The sequence below is a fragment of the Ptiloglossa arizonensis genome, chromosome 10 (assembly GCF_051014685.1).
Source record: "Ptiloglossa arizonensis isolate GNS036 chromosome 10, iyPtiAriz1_principal, whole genome shotgun sequence".
Taxonomy (NCBI): Eukaryota; Metazoa; Arthropoda; class Insecta; order Hymenoptera; family Colletidae; genus Ptiloglossa; species Ptiloglossa arizonensis.
The window spans coordinates 1,046,976-1,069,400 of record NC_135057.1 but is presented as its reverse complement, the minus strand read 5'-3'; the positions used below and the strand labels follow the sequence as shown (position 1 = coordinate 1,069,400).

The window sequence follows — 22,425 nt, the reverse complement described above, 5'->3', positions numbered from 1 at the left end:
TATAAAAAAACTATGGATTTACCTGGTATCCAAAAGTGGATACCACAAGATTTTGAGAGACCGTTCTCGTTTATTGCATAATTCTTAATTCAATTAATTCGAAATTTCAATTACTATTAAACGTTATTTAAACATATTAGGCTTTAGAGGCATTCATTCACAGCTTTTTTGTCATTATTATTTATTTCCTTTCGTTGTGGCAAATTTAGATGATATTTGCTGTACTTGAAACATATTTTTTAATTGTAATGGACACCTCCATCTTAATTTTAATCAAAGAGAAAAGAAATTGCGGTTATTGAGAAGGTTAAATAGGCAACTTACTGCCTAGAAAAATTAGTCTTAAGCTTTTCTAGTGCAAATTAGCTTGGCAAAATTTTGGCCGAAGTGGTGAGAAAAGACGCTCGTGAAACGGTTTACAGTAACATCTTGTGATTATTTGTGAAGCAGTCATACACTCGTTTGCTTCATGCCGAATAGAAAACTAATAAACAGTAACTTAATTCGTTTTTCCTTTTTTATGAAAAATATAAAACCAGTAAGAATACATATTTCGTAATATATATGAAAACAAATAATACTTTAATATAAAATAAATACTTTTTATAAATAAGTATATTAATTACGTATATTTAATTACGATGCCTCAAAATAAATAACACATTCATACCCTTCCAAACAAATTTAATTATACGAAAAAATAGAAAAATACTTATAATTCTAAAAATGAGTAGTTCTACATGGTATGATATTTTTGAAAAGAGGGTGATACATATAAAGCTATTCGACATTTTGTATATTCGTACGTCATTTTGTTTTGTACTTTTACTTAAAGTTTTACGCAAACTTTAAACTACCTTGTTGGGTTTCCGTTTACTGTTACCGAATCAATGTGTTTTGAGAAATGTGATTAAACTAAAGACTAAATAGTATTTTGTCCTGCAATGGTTTCCCGCGTCTTTCATAGTCGGGTAATTGCCATACCTTGGCAATATTTATGTTTGTGCCTCACGCCGACCTTTGTAATGGTCGGTAGAGATACTGTGTTGAAGTTACAAATTGTAGTTTAAAATAATATAATATTTATAATTAATACAGTAGATACAAGTATAAGAAAGCGACGGTGGAATATTTGATGTGATCGTGATCGTTAGGTAGGGAGTTCACCCGCGTTACGATTAGTTGACCTGTTCCTTCAGGTCGGTTGTAAAAGACTGTCGAAATCTTGTGGACGCATCCTGGAGGTAAAGTCGTCCTTCCCCCTCCATGCGTGCTTGGTGTCGCGTGCTTAGTGGTGCCGTGCAAAATCCAACGGCTAGTCCCCGTGGATTGCAACTGCGTTGCGTCAGCCGTTGTCCACTCGAATTCGGGGAAGGCCATCTCCTTAGCTCTTGACCGTCGCGCCGTGTTGTTTAGGCAGCGGTGTCCTATAGAGAGCATTCCGGGAATCGTTCCTGCTTGTAACGCATGCCGATCCTCGCGGTGCTACCTCCCGATAGCCTGGTCGCCCGATGCGTACTCCTTGATGTGTCCCGCGGTGGTTTGATGTCTGCCGATCGTCTCGTAGCTAGCCGCTCCTCGCGGCGCTATCTCCCGATAGCCTGGTCGCCCGATGCGTGCTCCTTGATGTGTCCTGCAGTGGTTCGATGCCTGCCGATGGTTCGCTGTCCTTGTTCGTATAAAGGGAGCCGCAAAGTCCCAACAATTGATATATTCTGCCATATTTATCCTATAATTGATGTATGCCTTCCTTTGTTTACGACGTACTGTTTTGCGTAAAATATACGTATTGAATAGTATCCAAAGGTGTAGCAGCGTCAGGTAAAAAAAAATTTACGATATCCTCTCGAGAAGTATTTGATGATGAAAAAAATAAACTAACATTTAATCTTGACGATCAATTCCGCCCATTTCTTTATTATATCCAAAAATTATTGAGCGTCGTTTCGGGTAGTAGGTTGTAAAGTCGTCCGACATTTTGTAGCGTACCGTATAACAAGGTGATAATCTATCTCTACTATAAATTAATATAATAGAAATCGAGGTATGTTTGGAAGAAATATTCGATACTGTGTTAGTATGGTGTGGTACTATGGTCATCTAACTTATTCAAAAACAGGCTTTTGTGCCAGGAGTTTCCGAATATTTCGAAACGGTTGGTCCGTTATTCATTTTCTTTCCGCTATCGTCATCTTCTGTAATCAATCGTTTCATACCCTTTCTTACTAGTAAAATTAGATCGCTATCTTTAGAGTTATCACTGTCTGACATTTCAATACAGTATTCATTATTCTTGCACGCACACGAATAACTTATTGTTCGCATCTTTCCTCCTTTTATACATGGTGTAAGGGTTTTCGATTAAATTTTATTTATCGAATTAAAAGAGGTACAAAATTACGAATAATATTGGACGTTTACTTTGTAGCGCAGACTGTAAAAATCATGACTAATTAATAGTGTAGCGTAATGGTGAGAAATGATACACGAATGTAACTGATCTCTTTCTTTAGCTTCTTTACTGTCGAATTTGTTTAGGTCTTAGCCGTTATCTCCAATTAGAAATCAACTGGTGCTCAATATATGGCCCGTAATCGGAACCACGAGACTTGTAATATTGACGTTTGATCCGGAATTAAAAGAATTAATAGAATGTTTTCTTGAAGAGAAAACTTGTCAAAGAAAGTTTAAATAACGCATTATTCAAAAAGAATCTTTCGTTCTTTATAATGTTATAACTTGGTCTGATAATTTTCACACCTTTCCAAGTAATCGTTTATCTTTAATTAGATATAGTTCAATAGAAAATTTTTAATTATTCTCTCAGAATTGATACATATATCTATTTTATTTCACTAGTGTACAATTATATTTGTCCTTAGTATACGATTTTAAATTCTTTGTTCTTTTAGATCGTCGTATACAATACGTAACAAATTATAGTGTATCGTGTATACAATTATAAGCTAACGGCAATAAAACAGTTAAAATGGGGTGATAATTGATACTTGCACGAAGTTCTTGATATAATTTAAAAAATTGAAATGTCGCGTGCCGTTTCTGCTTCCCATAGGCGTTCAGATTGTTATCTATTGTCACGTTTTATCATGGATACGGTTCGTATAGTTTTATCTTACCTTGAAATTGAGTAAATGTTACGGTTGAAATCTCGTTCAAGGAGATCAATTTCATCGGATTTTTACACCTGGCACTTCCGAGTATTTTACTCCTTTTTTAAACTCACTCTATGTCACCTATCCTGTCCCCGCTTTAATTTTTCCTCTGTCACCAATTGCATGAATAAATGGAGGCTACGGATGTGCACTCCGAGCGTTTGGAACATACGATAAAGCGCGATTATACCGTTCAGCCCTGTCTGTATTTATTTTAATACACGTCGTTCTCACTTTTTCTGTAATTTTCTCATTTTGTTCAGTGAACTGATTCGATGGCGATTTTCATTCCCACAAATTCATTTGTATTGTTGCGTCTTCGATTCATTGTATTTTTCTGTTACTCGATCCGACAATTTTCAATTTCTATTTACGATTATTTGTTAGAAAACGGTCTACATTTATGTCATTGTACATGTTATATTAATTTATTATTCAGGAATATGATATTAATTTACGACGTTTCTCTGAAAAAGCATGTCGTACTTCTCAGGATATATTATTATTTTCTAATCTTTATAACCATCTTGCTTGTCATATGTTAATGTACTTGTCTCTATTCTTTATTTAGATTAATGTTATTTAGAGAAGGAAACAAAAATTCAAGGTCTAAATGTTTAATAATATCCATGAGTATATTTAATCGAATTATGATCGTAAATTATTGATTTTATCAATTCACCAATATTATCTTGATTTTTTTAACTTTGAAGTATATTTCAATTAAATTTTAGCTTTGCGAATTCTATCGCTCTTATTAATATTTTCAATATTCAAAGTTTCAAGGAATTATTTAAAATAACGACCTGTGATACGATACCTGTTCGTTTGCAGTACATATACATTTATTATTCATACTTGTACTGTTTTTACGGTAATATTTTAAAAATGGAACGTTTTATTAGGTATTTAATATTCTTTTACAGAAATCACGTTACTAAAAATTTATCAACATTTCTATGATCACATTGATGGTCGCTGTCACCTATACGTGATTTCATTATTTCGACGTGTCAGTGTTCTCGAGTTTACTTAAGTATAGGTTTTATATCGTACATTCGGTAAATGTACCTATCTACTAGGTTGTTCAATAAGTTTTCTCGTTTTTTCCATTGTAAAAAAATACTATGACACTTCAACTTTGACCAACTGTAAATATACGAATAAGTCGACAGATCTACACGAAACTTCACACATGTTCATCAAACGGTAGTACCATCTTTAGAAAAATAAAACGACGAACCTAATAGCTCTATTTCTTATCGAACGACGAAACTTATTGAGCAACCTATTATGTATCCTCATATGCTTCTCTTTGGTTTGCAGCAATTCAATCAATCTAGAAAAGAAGGAACCGATTCTAATTTACCAATATCGATACATACTTAGACTTTAAATTCATACTTCGTATTTAAAATTAACAATTTTAAAATATTCTGTAATGAAAGTACACGAAGATAATGAGGAGGTATTACTTATGTACACTACCGTTTCGATGGTTGAATATGCATTAAGGTAGGAATATGTTCAGAGCAATGGATGGTTTTACCTTATTATGGAATGCTTAAAAGATTGATGCAAGCAGGACTCTGCAGAGACGTCACACAGGAAACCCTTTGTTCGAGGCAACAACCCGTGACTTTAACAAAGGTGTACATATCGGGGCACGTTGTTGTAGCAACACTAACTGTTTATATGGCATGTCTAACATTGTTTGGTACTGGCATACATGCCCCTGGACTTTCGTTTATCATTTATCTCCATAAGCCAGCAACAAGTACCAATTGCGACTGCGCAATGCATCATTATTACCTTTCTGTGTAAGGAAGACGTTAAATTGACCGAAAGTTTGCTGACATTGCTAGGACAGTTTGTTAGCGAGACGTTATTGAATTCCCAAGTATTCAAATGGCGTAAATTATTTTGTGAAAAACGAGATGAAATGTAAAATTTAAGCTTGTCAATCATGCATCAGTATAACTTGACCATCAAGTGTTTACCATTTATTTGAATCACTCGAAACATCATTAAGGGAAGAAAAATTTAAGAAGGATACAGAGATGAAAGAGTTTTTATGACACTGGCGCTAAAAATTTACCAATTTGCTAGGAAAAATAAACCGAAATTAACAGACTTTACTAAAAATAGCCATTTGTTAGTTTGTAAAAATATTGGTATACATGTTAATTAAATGTCAGATATATGAAATACAGAAGATAATTTTCCAATCAAATTCGACCGTGAAGGCACACTGAAAAACAATTAAAAAAAGTAATTTCATTCTCAAAAAATATAAATCTAATAAACAAGCTCTAACAAACAGAATAAGTCGGTAATTATTATTATACGGGCAAATACCTTTTCGTAATAGCACACAGAAAATGCATAGGTAGCAGAAAATCGAGGTTCAAACTTAAGGCGGCTGCAACTCTCCGTTGTTCGGGTGTAAATAAATTTAAAGTTATAAAAATCGAGTCGAATACACGACATGTATTTCGAAATAATTTAATTTGTACGCAGCAAAACGCAAGAACTGGCGTTGAATATTTTCTAAAGAGTATTCTAGGCGAGGAAGCATTAGAGGATAATATTTTTAATAATCGTAAGCAGTTTAGTGACTTTAAATGTGTACGTAAAAAGAACAAAATTCGTTAAAGAGAAATCTCGTTTATATTTCAATCATACTCGTACAACAATCACGTTTCACAATAATCGTTCGAATAATCGTTTCGATGACAGTTGTGTAAATTATTGCACGGAAACTCGTTAGGTCTGTGAGCTCTATTAGGTGCCTCGAATGCCTTCTAGAGCGTCTATTAGTGTCGCGCGAGTACCAAAACTCTGCCGTGCGCAGAGTAAACGAACTCTTACCTGAACGTGTTTGTTATGGTCGAACTCTGTTCGGTAAATTAATGCGATAGTGTCCTAGAAATGGCACGGGAAATTCGATTTGACGTACATCTGCCGGGCGAATGTTCCTGTCACGGTGCCCCGATGTATAGGCAAACGCTAACAGGATGGACCGGTCGGTATTTATTGAAAATCCCATGGAGAACGAGGCGCGCAGTGAACCGATCAGATAATTACGCTGCAATGTCATTACCAGAACAAACCCCGTGGCCCGAGGCCTTATCGTAGGCTCGGAGTTCCCGGCTTGTTAATTAAGGCTGAATGACGGCTCTTGATTGGCATCCTCACGCCGTTGGCCATCAAAATTCTCCTCGATCCACTCTACGAGAAGAACTCACATCGCCCTCGAATTTCTACTCTTTCTCTATCTAGCTCTACTAATCATGTTAGTCTGTCACACTCTCTCTTAGGATACTTTGATATTTCGGATTGAAACTGGAGGGTTTTTTTTATAGTTTCCTTTTCTTGTGAAGGAATAATTGGACTAGAATGGAAACTTGTAGACCTAACGTACACCTTGCGTGACATATTTTAACAAGAAATGGAAATTAATAGACATATAGCTTGTGGTATACACTTTGTGGTATACACAATAAAGTAAAGATATTGTGTATCTATCTCCCTTCACTTTTTCTGTCAGAAAATTCAAATTAATAAATTTTGCAGCGAAAAATCTTTCTAGTAAACTGTCCCGAGAGAGATCCTCGTACATAGAGTTTTCATCGACTTTGTGATACTTTTTTGCATTTTGGAACTTCGATTCATCGATTTCTTCGGTGTATTTTCTATTTGCTTCTTTTGAGCAACAATGACGACTTCGCCGACTTTAACGTAAAGTAAGGAGTCAGGAAGATCAGTCCCCGAGTAAATGTGGTATCACGAGTCCTTACAATTCCCCTCGTGAACATTGTCGACTAACTCCTGCTTAGTCGCAGATCTTACAAATGCTGTCTAAAACGCCTGATCCAATGCGACTAGCGATTAATTGTAACTGGAACTGTTTTATCAAGTTCTTATATGCGCATAATTCTTGACACTTGCGCGATGAAACGTTTATAGTTCCGTTATCTCTTCAAATTCTATTTAAAACTTTTAGAATTGTTAAAACATGTTCAAGACTCCAAGCCACGCGAAAGTGGAAAAATATCAAAGTACTGAATTAAAATATCTCCTTCATCATTTATTGTAAAATATTGAACGGGTTTGGTCTGGGTTACGGAACTCTGATTCGCACAACAGAATCAAGTGGGTTATAAAACGAAAGGCGAGAGAGTGATACGGGAAAGAAGAGACCCGAGACGCTCTTGACTGAAATTTCCGCGAGACGCTCAAAGATTAACGACGCTGATTAGCTCGGATCTTCAATTCGAGCGGGCCACGATTCGTTAATCTCGCGATTACTATCGTTCTCAGATCCGTAGGACCTGTTGCATGGTACATGCGTACGTAGTGGAGTTAATTAGTCGTCGTGTTAGTCAATGTATTAAATTAACTCGGCTTTAATCGCGCATTTAGTTCGTTACGTAGCAAGCGTACATGCGTCAAGGGAAATATTCATTGTCGTGCCATTTGCTTTCCTCTGTCTAGGAGTGATCTCTGGTTGCGATGAAGTTCAGACTTTCGAGATACAATCTCGAAATGGAAATTAGAAGGCAGCGGCCAACCCCTAAGTGTCGGAAATAATTAATTTCTTCGTTTTAATTACAGTTTGTGCGTTTTACGCACAACTTTTAGCTCTTATCAAAATTCGTCACCAGTGATGCTAAGCGCTTTATCGTTGAACTTTCGCGACCGTAGTTTCTTGGTTACTTTTACCACTAGCACAGTATTATTCGCGCAAATAATGCTAATGATCTAATATGTGTTGCAAGAAACGAGAAAACTAATAGAATCATTTGAAAATTGTAAATGTAATATTCTTCGTGTTTTAAAGTGGCTATATAGAAGCGAAAATTGTAGCTTTTGCCAATAAAATAAGGTTTAACAACTTTTGCTCCTGATAATTATATTCGAAAATTTGGTGCATTGTTCTATTTATACCTACTGTTCGAAATGGAACGGGTAATGTCAGAAATCGGTTATTTGAAAGCAGGTCTGTTCTTCGTAACAAAGCTTCGTCAGCTCGTAAAAACGGAACATACGGATATACAAGTTGATGGAAACAAAAATGCAGATCAATAGTCAACCGCATTAATGAGATAGAAATGTTAAAAACAGATAAATAAATTGACAATAATTATTTTGCGTCTGTTTGAAATTAAAATGTTAGTCTACACATTTTTATTCGATACAAAAGATATCAGTTTTTTAAATTTAATTTACGAACGTGAAATATATTTCTCATTATATATTTTAGCTCTATTATACAAATATAAATTCATTGTGTATTATAAATTTAAATGTGGTTATAGAAATATACATATATGAGGGTGACTAAATGTATTTTCCTTATTTATGGATTCAAAAATTGTTGTCTTCGTTTACTTTCAATTTAATTAGTGAATTAATAATGCATTAAATAAACATTGAACGGGCTACAGTTATCTATGTTTGAAAATTTAATTTTCATCATCTACGAATACTTTTTCGTCGATATAATAATTTCTGCCTTCAATATCAAGGTACACATAATGACTATTGATCATGTTGCAGCTATAGCTTCTCTGACGAATCTCAAGCAACAGATTAATGTCACCAGAGCTGTATAATTGAAGTAGAACGTTTTGGAATTGTGATATAATGATATACATATACGTGTTATATTTGGAACTAAATATTGAATACTTTTTGCTTTCAAATTTTTAGAGTCAAGTAATTATGATTTATCGTCCAGCAAATACAGTTGGATCTCGATTAACCGAACTAATTAATATCAGGAAAAGCAGATAATTCAATTTTTCGGTTAAATCAAAAGGATTGAAATTGCGATTGCGTTTTGTATGAAAACTGATCATTTATTATTTATTTGTTATTATATATAATAACATATATTATATGTATATATATTATATATATATATATATATTATATATGTTATTATATATTTGTGTGTTAATTACTTTTTTCTTTGATATTGTGATCAGATTTCCCAATATTTCTGAGCTGCCTGATTACAAACTTTTTTGAAAGGTTGTACTTATGCACCGTTGCTTTCTTTTTGTGTTTTATACCATCTAAAGCTTGTTTCTCCTTCTGAATAGATAGGAAGATTGTTTTTGAAAACATCTTCCGCTTTATCGCTGTTTTCTTTAATTTGCTTTTAATTCGTGTAAAGATTTTCTCGTCAGTTTATTTTATTACATTTTTTAAATCATTCTTATCATCTTCGGTACATTTCATGCTCGGTGGTAATTTATTCCATCCTTTTTGGAGAATAAAATCTGTCGTCCCCTGAATTAGCAACCAGGCAGGTGCATTCTTTCATATTTAAATGTTTATACGTAGTCAAGGCATCTTGTATGGTATAAGAAAGTGAACCTTTATAAATTTATCTTCTTCGTTTACTACATCACGCAATGGTTGACTTGTTAACAAATTTTCTATTAATTACATAAATATTTTTAAAATAGACAATTTTTCTTGGATTTTTATTTATCCATATATACAAAACATTTTTTATGAAGTTTATAAATATGAAGTATGTTTTAAGTTAACTTAAAATATTGACAGGTAAAAAATATTATCGATTTATTTTAATATAAGTGTTACAATTGATTATCGTAAAGAGTTGTTTGTTCAAGAATGATGCCATTACTCGAAGTAAAAGCATCCATGGCCGCGTATTTAATATTTTACTAAATTAGCATATTAATTTGTCGCAAGAATTATTACGTACTTTCGAATATTTTATTTTATACTAGGAAAATTCTTACAGGCTGGCTGGGCCTTGGTTGGAGATCCAAATTGTTACCTACCCTGCTTTGAAACAAATCAATGGCTTCGATTTTGTCACTTTAAAACTGGAAATGCTGTAGACTGTTGCAAAGATGTTTGTGTCGCGTCGCGTCGCGTTAATATGTTATTAACTTGGTTATTTCGCGAAATCGGCAAATCGTCTTTTGGTGTGGATGAAAGCACCATCGCGTCGAGGCGACGATTACTGGTTTTTGTTCGTGGGTGTTATGTAATAAACTTTTCTTGATGTTTGACGTTATTGATCAGAAAGGGGTTCGCGCACCAGAGCTCGTTTAATTTACAATTTCGCACAGAAGACTGTACCTCAAATACATTGAAATTTTAAACTCTCGACGAGGTAGTCAGCTACGATGAATACCAATTTACAAACATAAAGGTCACCTACACACTCTCCCTACGAGCCTTTAAAACTTTTTTTAATATTATTGATTACTTTGTGGTCAATGTAGAATGCGTTGATTTTTTTATTTCGGTATTGACGTTTCCAGCTTCGCAAAACTATCGTGGAGTAATTTGTTTTCATGGTAATGAACTATTGAAGAACTTGTTTCTAACGTATCTCAAATACAACGAATACGAAGATGAAAAAATTGCGATTTTCTGATAATTATTTTAAACATACGCTTTAGTATGAAACATATTATTATTGTTAAGGAGTCCACTTAGAGGATCATTATACTTAATTACAAAAATATCGGGCGCACTGCTACACTCGAATAATTAAAACATAATATGCCACATTAATTTTACCTTAATTCTTTGTTCGTAAACAAATATTACAACTATTAATTTATAAACTTATGAGAGAAATATTTACACTTAGTAATTTGTGATTTTGACAATTTTAATGGTCTAAGAGTCTATGATTTGTAGTATCTTTGCAACTTTTTTAACAAGATATATTTTATTGATAATTGGATGTAAGACATTTTGAAAATAAGTTTCTCCTGGATGTGAAACATATTGAAAATGATCACACTTGCCAAATGTTGTTAACGTCTTTATGGCACATTTGTATAAAAGTGCAATCATTAAATAAACAAGTAAAAATGTTGATAATTGTTTAAAAGAGACGAGGTACAACTAATGCGTTGTTTCTAATCTAAAGTCAATTATATTTTTGACCATTGTCTTTCTTACATAAAAAATACTTTTAATATGTCAAACAAAGATATATATTCAAAAATAGTATGAAAAATTTTATAAGGTCCTCCAATTTTTAGAAATACGACGAAGCTAAAATTTTTACAAGATCCTCTAATTAGGAATTTTATTACCGATTCGAAACACATTTCAGGGTATTTCGTCTCAATAAATTTTATCTATTCTTCCTTTTGTCGAAATGAAGTAAAAGTTATTCCGTAATTGGTTCTCAGTCGTTGTATTTTGGAATATTTCTGAATAATAATTTCAAGCAATTATTTACTGCTTGAGCCACGACCGAACTGTACATTTCTCAGCAATACCTTTACTAAACATTCAACTTCTTTTTACAGCGGCTAGTTTTGGTCTAAGAGTAGTAGGCGGTAAAACAGGGACTGACGGTCGTACGTATGCGTATGTGATGTGGACTGTACCAGATGGACCGGCAGCAAAAGCTGGTATTCAACGCGGTGACAAGGTACGAGAATATACATATTTTCGCTGCCCGAATATGTTAACTTCAATATGTAAAATTATAGATATACGCTGTTTCGGAGTGTCCTTTTTATTCATAACATTTTATCGAATGTTTGAAATTTAAATAAGTTTTGAAAAAATATCTTCATCGAGAACTTTACGTGGTTGAAACACTCTTTAAGAAGTGTTGTTTCTTATTTGTTTGAAGTCTTGATAAAAAATTACTTCTCTAAGTTTTAAGACAATCAAGATTTGTGCAAATAAGTTGATTCTTGGAATCTACATGCGATTAATATTAATGACAAAAATTTCAATTTTTACGTATTTCGTAAATACGTTTTATTATTGGAAAAGTTTTGGAACAGAAAGTTGGAAATTATAATTCTGTCTTGATGAAAATTAATATAAAAAAACACAAGTAAAATAATCTTCATCGTTAAGTGAATTAATCAACACTCCATATTCGCCTGTTTTTGTTCCACATGATAGAATATAAATATAAAAAGTTCAAGAATGTAACGCTAAAAATAGTTGCTTCATGGTAATTTGGCTATGGTCTTATTCAGCGAACGCGATAAAGTGTACATAAATCTATTATTTTTTACAATATCGAAAAAATTAATAAAATTGAAAAGTTACGTTTGATGCGTGTGGTTGTAAGTCGAAATTTGCGTTGTAATTTTTTAGTTAAACACGAAACTATTTAACAGCTATTTAAATTCGGACTGATATACAAGGGGCTGTCGTGGCAATGTGAGTCCACTGTTTACCCCGTAACGTTATTGTAAGCGGTTAATGTACGCGAGTATCGAGGACCATTCTCTCCAGCTGTGATTTTAATTAAGTTATCGACAGCTGCGCGCACGGAAACGCGCCAGTCACAAACGCCGACTGGAATGCCATACTTCGGAATATCGTACGAATTCATTGACATATGGTCTTTTTATTTTTCACCGTATAAATAATTCCTCGTACACGTAGCAATTATACGTAGTACACGCCACATGTAATCCTCTTCAAAATAACTAATGTATAGTTTCAGGTATTTCGTTGAATAAAATATAATTACCAATCCTACTTCCTCAATTACGAAGTGCTGAATGTTATTTAGTGGACGACGTGTTAATTTACATTTAGAAATGGATCATTTTCCAAAACGTATTTATACGAAAAGAATTTGTGAATTAAAACAATGAAAATTGTTTCTGAAGCGTATTTCTTGGTATGCTTTAATAATATAATGTGCAAATCTTTTTTTAATTAAATAGTAAATGTTATCGACTACGTGTTGACAATTTTTGAAGGTTTGTCAGTTTTGAAATTTGTTTACTACTTAGTTTTTACTAGGTCTATTTTAGGTTTTTGCTTTTAAAAAATATTTTTGAAATTTAGATAAAATTTTAAAACTAAATTTTGAAATTCTATAATATTTTCCGCCTCTTGCAGTTTGTGTTTTATCTGTCGAAATTTAACGTGTTTTATCGGTTATATTAATTTGACATTAATTTCCTCAATAATGAATTTCCATTCTAACAATGGCCTAGTTTCTTTAACAGCCACTCAGTTCTACACTAAATACGATTGAAACCAAAAAATTTCTTTACATTTCTTTGTTTACAAGGAACTAAATATCTTTATTTTCTTGATTTCAATTTTTCTTTTTTATTTACATGTTTCTGACTTTATCTCCTTTCGTATTGTCGTTAAAGGATATTACAGGATATTTCATAGGCTTTCTCTGTCCATTAAGTAATTATTTGTAATTAAATTTGACATCAAATCAACTAACATTATCGCAAAGTTGTTTTCAATACAAATATCGCTATAGTAATATATACGAATAATTATAATGAAAAATAAATAAGCACAATTTCCTCTAAGCTATTGGCAAGCTTTAAAATATTTTATTTTTTTTTTAATAGAATTTTATCGATTAACGAATATATTTTTTAATCGAGTAGAATTTTCATTGTATTTATGTGTATTCACTCTGAAAAAATAATTATAATATATTTTAAATTTGTGTAGGAAAAGCATTGACCCATATTGCAAAAACTATAGTCAAGTGGACTATAAATAAAATTATATGAATAGTTTATAGAATTTTTTTATCGATTTATTGTATGTAGTCAGCCATACTTTGTCCGGTACTAACTTGATCATACAGTAGATAATAATTTTTGGAATCTCATATTATTAGTTAATATACAATCGTATTTACTACCTTTTTATGCCATATTTAACTGGCTTTGAAGGAATTGTACCGCGATAATGTATTAATTTTGTCCCACCTCTGTAAGAGAAAAGCTGTTCATACATTGTTAAATTTGCAAGAGGTTTACATAGTTTTTAAATTAGAATTTAGCATGGTGTTTATGTCAGCCAAGTGAATAAATCTTAAAATATTCCAAAATTTATTCAATTTGTTGCTTAATGAGTATAAAAATGTGGAGTTCCTCCGTGGTAAGGGTTTTTCATACCTGTGGTAACTTTGTTATCAATTGTTAAGCAGGCCAAAACTACGGAAACAACAATATCGGAAACAACATTTCTTAATATTTCCGAATGAAAGATGCGCGTGATGAATTAGTGAGAATTTCCCAGTTTATTTTCATTCAAACTCGGCAATTTCGTAAAACAATTGATTTAAAATTCATATTCGCTTCAACGGAACATAAATCAGACACGTGATTCCGAATTTCTCAACTTTCCATTAATTCGAAGGACACTTTTAGTAAGTTTTACAAAAAGTAGAAGACGCTCAGTTTCTTGCGATGAATTAAATACCATTTCTTATCACCCCAACACTTACTGACTCGAACGAAGTAACTTCAGCAACTCGGTTAATCACGGTTGGTCGACGTAACCAACTAACAATTTAAACTCCCGTTTCTTCTTGTATGCGATGAAAGTTGAATTAATATCTTTTTCCCAGGTTTTAGAATGGGCAGGGGTGTCGTTGGTCGATCGAAATTTCGAGGAAGTCGTTCAGATAACCGACCGGGGCGATGAGGTGGTCGAGCTGGTGGTCGAACACGCTGCTGAAATGTAAGTACAATAGCAAATTGAACATTGACAGTGAGACGGAGTTTATCGAATCTTCGAATCGATTGTATCATCAACACTTTTACCTGACATGAATGCAGCGGGGACTTGCCGGATGATTTAGTTACGGTACCGACGTCGGGAAAAGTGCCGGGAAATATGGGCCTGCTGATGGGTGAGTACGACAGCGGACCAAGTTCTTCGAAAATGATGTTCACTCGGTCTAACTGATCAATCGATAGATGCTGAGTATCGGTAGAGTGCATTGTCAGCTTTCAAAGTGATAACTCGCACGAAACGGTGACTCATCGATCGCGCCACGAAGAAACTTCAGAGAACACAGAAAACAAGAACGCGTAGATTGTTTGGGCTCAGAAGTAATAATGATCTCGCATGCGGATCGAATTATAATATAGTAATCCTCGGACAAGTGTTCGATTTTCATTTCGGTTAAGTGGCGACGATTTTCGTCGAGTAACGGAAACCACAATTTTTAATGGTGATTTTGAAATTTCTTTTGCTTCTAATGTATGTAAACAATCTAGAGTCAGTATGTAGATTGTTTTAGTAATAGGAAGACACTTTTTCAGAAGTAATATTCTTACTGGTTCTCTTCGGTTCGTTCAAACTAAAGATTATAATATAATTCTATAACGTAGTGTCATACAGACATTTTTTTTATATTGTACTGTAAAATTATGTTATAATTTTAGTTTATCTTCTGAAGAGGACTAGAAAAGGAGAAACATTGAGAAATGCATAAAAGTATCGCTCCTGAGAAATTGAATTTTAATAAGCAAAACATCCACACATTAGGACATTCCCCGCATTCGGAAACACCGGGTGCGGAACCTAACCACTAGGAGTAAAACCCACCGAGATGAACCCCACTCACTTTTTCTCCCACGAGAAAAAAAACAACATTTCAGTATTTAACTGGTATTCATAAATGGTAACTTAAATATGATTCTAAAATTTTTTTAAGGACAATAAATTATAGGTGCATTCACAAACGCTTCTGTTGTTTTGTTCCGGATTTGTTAGTCAGGATCTCATCGGTAAGGCTTTTGTTTAACAGATTTCAATTTAAATGCAATTAACAGCTTGTATCATTTAACTTATAATTTTCATATTCTATAATGCTTGATCGGTGTTATAGTTAATTTTGGAATTTTAATCATGATACTGTAAGTAAACCTTGCAGGCTATAATCTTTCAATTTTTGTTATTTCTACATAGACGCAAATGATTTCGCTAAAGTTTTTGAAAAATTTAAACGTTAAAATTTCTATTAGTAGATAATTTATCGTGCGCGTGACAAGGATCGTTCTTAATTGTCGAGTTGGCCGATTCTGTCTGGCTGTCTCTCTCTCTCTCTCTCTCTCTCTTCTTCTTCTTCTTCTTTCCCTCTGGTGAACGGTATAGCTCGACACTTATTGTTAGAAAAGATTCCTGAAGTCGTAGTTCGAGTACGGTTGGTTAAGTGGTGTAAATGAAAAGTCTAATCTCGTGTGATTTTTCTATGACCTATCCAGGTCAAATCTCATTCTTTTGTAACTTTTTCAAATAATATCAGTCATGTAGATCAAATGGTTTTTAAAATACGAAATGTTAAAGTTGTGAAATACTTCTGTTTAATTATTCGGAACCTTGATATTTAATATTTTAAAAGTTTTTTGATGTGGAGAACTGGCTGAATTTAAAAAGATGAAAAATGGTGCAAAGTTTTGGAATTCAAACTGGAGTAATGTGTGAAAGCTACCGTTACCGAACAAAAGAAGTGACCGATAAGGTAGTCCTTGAGGTCATCTGGTGTAGATTAGACCCAGTTTGAAACGAGGAAGGTAAAAAATGTTATCTTCTCCAAGCAAGAGGTTACTAACCCGATTCGATCGTCACTTATCCGAGGATTACTGTACATTCATTTTATTTTTCTTTCTTTGCCCGAAAAAGGAAGAAAAAGTATATACATGGTAGTACAGGGTGTTCACAAATTTATGGTGCAAATATCACACAGGGTACGAACAGTAGTTATTAAAGTAAACAAAAAAGTGTTAGTAAACTTGGGTCTGGAAACGAATCGTCTGAATGTTATAAAATGAAAATGTCTTTTATTTAACGTAAGAGGTGTTCTATATATCTTCCATTTAATTGAATGTTTAATTCTAAACCATTAAAATTTTCCTTCGTATTACAACAACAATTTTGAATTCATTGTTCAATTTATCTAAAATAAGCGTTGTCGAGTATTCCTCAATATTCAAGTTTTTCCAAATATAGTAATCAAATGGATTTGAATTCAATTTAAATTTCATATGTAAAGTATTTCTTAATATACAATAATGGCGAATGTGCGTATGTTGCTGTCGATCCGTACAGACGATAGTAACGTGAATTTTACGGAAATAAAACAAACAGGCCGAATAGAATTACAAGCCTTCAAGTTATAAGTACCAATATTTTGTTAAATCATGATCAATTTTTAAGTATTCGTGTAGGAAACATAACCAATGTACAGAGTAAAAAAGGAACGTACGTACATATATTTATTCTGAATAAAGATGTGTAATACAATCACGCGGCGAGACCTAACAGAAAAAAAACTGAGGCGGCTACCACGGTTACGTCGCAACAATAACCCGAAAACAGGTGACGGTAGCATCTCCCTCCCCCTCTCCCAGGATGTAAGTCGTTCTATTTCAACAATTCGTAAATTACGTACCAATAGTATTGTAAATATAAGAATTACTTAATTTTAATTGAGCTACACGAATTGACTCGTTAACGTTCAACAAATTCATTTGAGAAAATAAATTCTTTTTTAACTACAGAATCCCATACGATGTACGCAGAATGTATACATATAGAGTCCCATAATCATTCGAAACTAATCGAATCGTGAGGTGATAGTCGATACGGTCCGAGAATTTCATAATTGAGTGGTCAATATATGTACATATATGGTACACTGAGAATATTTCGTGTTTCGCAAGGAATTGTTCGGGCTCGCGTTTACTAACACTCTCTCGTATATTTTGACGAACACGTAGGGTACGAACGATGCAAATAATGTGAACACCCTAGATAAAATTGTTTCACATCTAAGTGTATCTTTCTTTGTTGTTGTTCTCACAACAAATCTGAAATGTTTTGCAGAAGCGGAAACGAATAAAACACCCTCATCACCAACGCGCAGGAAACTGCCAAAGACGCCGGTATAACGAGTTCATAAATTGACACCTACACGTGACCGTCTTCTCTTTCTTTTCTCTCTTTCTCTCATTTCCACGCAATGTACACGCATACGCATACTACACAGGAATAACCTCGATTAGACCGAGTTTATTAGTGTAGCGGAAAGAGAAGTGCAACAGCACCATCTACGCTTAGAAACCGGAAGGATCTCACCGCCTCTCACGGTCTATCGCTTTATATATATACATACATATATGTATATATGTATATATATATATGTATATACACACCACACATATATATGTATATATAAATATATATATATATATTTATCTCATGATCCGTATCCAATGCGAGTACCGAGCCACTTGTACTACACCAGTACGCGTTCGTACTACCGTTATGTAGGAACTCGGTGTGTAGAAACAGAAAATAGCGACTGTGACATAGTAGAGCGTAAACGATCGCCTTCGATGTAAATAACAACGTGTGCTCTTTGGTATAAACGAGACGCGAGTGTGCAAACGTTTTCCATCGATTCGTCCGAGGAAAGAACGGAGGACGCGCATGAAACTATCGCGTGCCGAATTCTCAAGTCCGTTGTTTCTTATTCTTTGCTCGATAGTGGAAGATTTTATTGCTCGAACTGTGTTCACGGGCCACTCGACGATACTTCCTTGAATTTCAATACGGTGTTCGGGCATTCGTGACAGAAGTTTCGACCGTGGCTGGGACTATCTGACGAATTTCTCTGTATTCAAATGCTCGACGATTGTAGCGATTGATTATTTGGGTATTCATAGTATTTAAATAGTGTCACGTGGTCTGTAAATCAATTTTCTTTATTATTAATATCAGTTCGTCGTTAATAGTAGAGGAATATTTGTATTTCAATTTTCGAATAACGATGCTTGAATACTCGAATATTCGAAGAATAGTATTTGAATACTTATATATTCGAATGGTCAAATATTCTAACAACGATATTCGAATACTCAAATAGTCGAATAACGATATATTGATTATTTAAATATTCCAGAAACGATATTCAAGTACTGAAATATTTGAGGTTCATTGGTAGCATCGTAATATCTATGAAATATTGAAATAGTTCTAGCTATAGTTTCGACCGACACATTTCGAACTCTGCTGCGTGGAAAATTTTAAATACTAAGCTATGTCAAACCGTAATGTTTGTACGGCGAGTGCACGTATTTTCAAAAGTCAGAGACTGAGTGTAAATATTTCGTAATAAAATCATAAAACAATAAAAACAAAAAAATAACAACGAATAACTGTTTTCGTTGAATATGGACAATCGCGTTTTTGTCTGAGTTACTGCAAAAGTTCCACCTTCAAAATAGTTCGTAATAAATACTAAACACTGTACTGTAAATATAACCAGAGACGAAATTTTATACACATTTGTATTTTAACGAAAAAATTGATGCAAAATGTTGGAGTAAAAAAAAAAGTACAATCGAAAAAATAAACGTTACATTGCTTTTTGGTATAATGCGACTCGAAGCAGAAAAATTCAATGATTTGAAACTTTTTCATTTTATTACTCATTTTATGAATTTGATTTGTACTTGATTCGCAAAGGACATGAAATTGGATATTTCATAAATTGACACGCGTGTGCTTAAAAATGAATGTAAATAATTACGTAATGGCAGCTCTCCATTTAACGGAGCGCAATTGTACTTTTATACTGGTATTAAATAATACATAAAATTACATTTTAAATATCGAATCATTTTTCACATGAAGTATTTACAACTAAATTTTTACTATTGACTTTAAAGAAAGTACGTTGCAATATTTATAAAGTGTAAATCAAATCTATTCGATGCGATGATGAAAATTTTCGAATTTTAGTTTATTTTGTGGGTATATAGTTCTACAACAAAAAAGAAAGTTTTATATTAAGTCCCAGTGTTCTATTTAAAAGTTATTCGGAAAAATATTTTCACTACTATTAAAATTCATTTGAATATCATATGATTCTTAAGTTATAAAGTTGGGATCAGGATAAAGTGTACGATGATTTTGTTTTAATCTTTCCTATAATATCTCATGAATAAAGGAATTATTACATTCAAAATATTTTACTCGATTTTTCTATTTAGTTTGGAATATTTTCAAATTTCAATTAATAAAACTAAAACAAGTGTTGATAAAAACATACAGTAAAACTAACTTTATCTTATTTTATTACGATATTTTACTAAAACAGATGTTTTTTTTCACGGAATTATTATGTTTCCTTTTTAATAAAATATTGTATTTTTGAATACAATATATTGTCCGTACATATTAAAATTTGGCATTCAAGAAAATCCGTTCCTTGTAGTATCAAGTTATAAAACGAGATTGAATAAAAATCTTCTTAGCGAATCTCTGTTAACATTTAATTTATACACATATGCTATAATCGCGCATCAAATAACACCCAGACTCACGACAAATCAAAATATCGTATTACCATCCAATTTGTATGTTTATAATGTAAACCGATAAAGATTTTTGTAAAAAATTCATGTTGTACAATTGCAACAGAGTTCAAACTGACAATCCATTTTACACGGACGAATACAAGGTACAAACAATCCTTTCTATAACGAATACAATTGTTTTCCCACGTATGCTTCGACCAAATTGCACTACAGAAAAGACTCCTCCGTTCTATCTTTCGGAGAAGTCGTAGGAATCGATGTGATCGATCTCGTTTCGGTTTTCGCAACGGATTTAGGAAAACGTAGGTGTAGATGAATAGAATTAAATCGTGATACTTCCCGTGATTTCAAGTCTTTCCGGAGATAGACATTAATTTGTACGCTTCTAATTGATGCTTCATTCGACGACGCTTAAACGAAAGCAAAAACTGTGCGAGAACGTGCGTTACGGAGAATGATGTTCTCCTTCGTACTGTTTAAATACTACTGGCAAGAAACGCTTTCTTGTAATGACTCTAGGTGCTATTAGCTAGGGATCACCCACGCATAAATGTGAACCATCCTACGGACAAAGTGTTGGCTTGCTTATAACGATTTTATTATTACTGTCCTTGAAAGAGTACGATCTTTGGATCGGATACATTATTTGTAAGCCATAATCCCGTATCTCTGTTGGGTGGATCCGTAAGTAATTATACAGGGTCTCTGACAATAGGTGTGTGTCGTATATAAACTAAAGTTGTTATGTTCTGAAACTTGGAGAATCTTCAAGAGTAACTTTCTTTTTAGGGGAAAACTTTTGATTTTTCGATCAATTACGGTACTTTATACATTTTTCTTTAACTTCTTTCCTTGGAAAAATAATGTAAAACGAACAGTATCGTTTTGCACTTCGATAAGGAATCCACTATTCCGTTTTCGTCCGCGATGGAGCAGAAAGCATCTGGTATGTTAATTCACGGTGGAACGCCGAGAATATTCCATATCGATTACCGCGGATAATAAAAGCATAACTGAAATTCAAGTAGGTACTTTGTTGGTTTCTGAAACAAAATTACTATTTAATAAATCGACGAATTCTTAGGTTTTCCCACATTTTGTGCATACTTTCTACGTCGTGATGCAAAATTGTGGGCTACAATGGACCGATTGATCAGTTCTGAGAATGTTTCAACTATTTATTACGTTGCATTGCTTTCGTAGAAGAAAGCAGCAACATTTTCTTAAATCTGTTTCTAAAGCTAAACTCTGAAATGTAGATGAAAATTTATAAACCGACACGATTAATTTTTGCTTCGTATTGATTGCTTCAAATACGTTTTTCAGTAATATGAATACAAAATGTTATCAAAAACCATTTATAACTTACTGTGTTTGTTTGAAGTATCAAATGTTTTCATGAAGTAATTTAATATTGCAGTACATGTGACAAAGTTCTTACTTCAATAAAATTACATTTTCATGGTTCGATGTTTTTCATAAAAATATGCAAAGTAATGCTCGTTAATAAAAGTTGGAAAGGTGCAGGTTTTAATTTTTGTTTCCTCAATCTTAAATGTGTACACTGCTCCAAGAATACTTACATTTGCATACGACTGTAATGGTGTCAAAGAGGAAGGCATAAATTGTAGATAATCCGTGTCAGCTTTTGTATTACTTAGCATATTAAGATATCAATAGTCGAAGTAACAATTTTCGCAGCTATAAGATTAAAAACACATATTATTTCAGAATAATTAATTTGACAGAAACATTAAATAAATCAATTCAAAATCCGACTTACAAAATCCACTATAGTTTAACTAGTGTAATTTTTGGCAATACAAAATTGGGAAAAATGAAAAAATTTTATTGAAAGATTTAAACTTGGCCGTGCCAGACTTATCTCATTCGTTTGTGTCTACTCAATTTTGTGATAAATACAATAGACAAATTACAATAACACACAATTCATCGTATAATATTATTTTTGAAAAATACGATGCTTCTCCATACTATTTGATTCAGGTTATGTCTCTAAAGTAGTGAATCATCGTTGCTAATATAACCTAGCTTCAGTGGAAGCGATACTAAATATGTAGATATTTAAAAAGAAAAATTAATGTAAA

The 22,425-nt window shown here is 33.1% G+C and overlaps 1 protein-coding gene across 3 annotated transcripts in view; it reads left to right on the top strand.

The window, feature by feature from the left end:
- Window positions 1-22,425, top strand: part of Fife (regulating synaptic membrane exocytosis protein fife) — a 217,170-nt gene that overhangs the window by 148,680 nt on the left and 46,065 nt on the right. For all 3 annotated transcript variants that reach the window (XM_076322347.1, XM_076322346.1, XM_076322348.1), the window contains exons 12-15: window positions 11,495-11,619; window positions 14,554-14,666; window positions 14,765-14,838; window positions 17,820-17,878. In XM_076322347.1, coding sequence (XP_076178462.1) covers window positions 11,495-11,619; window positions 14,554-14,666; window positions 14,765-14,838; window positions 17,820-17,878 — 371 coding nt within the window. The remainder of the gene's footprint in view (window positions 1-11,494; window positions 11,620-14,553; window positions 14,667-14,764; window positions 14,839-17,819; window positions 17,879-22,425) is intronic.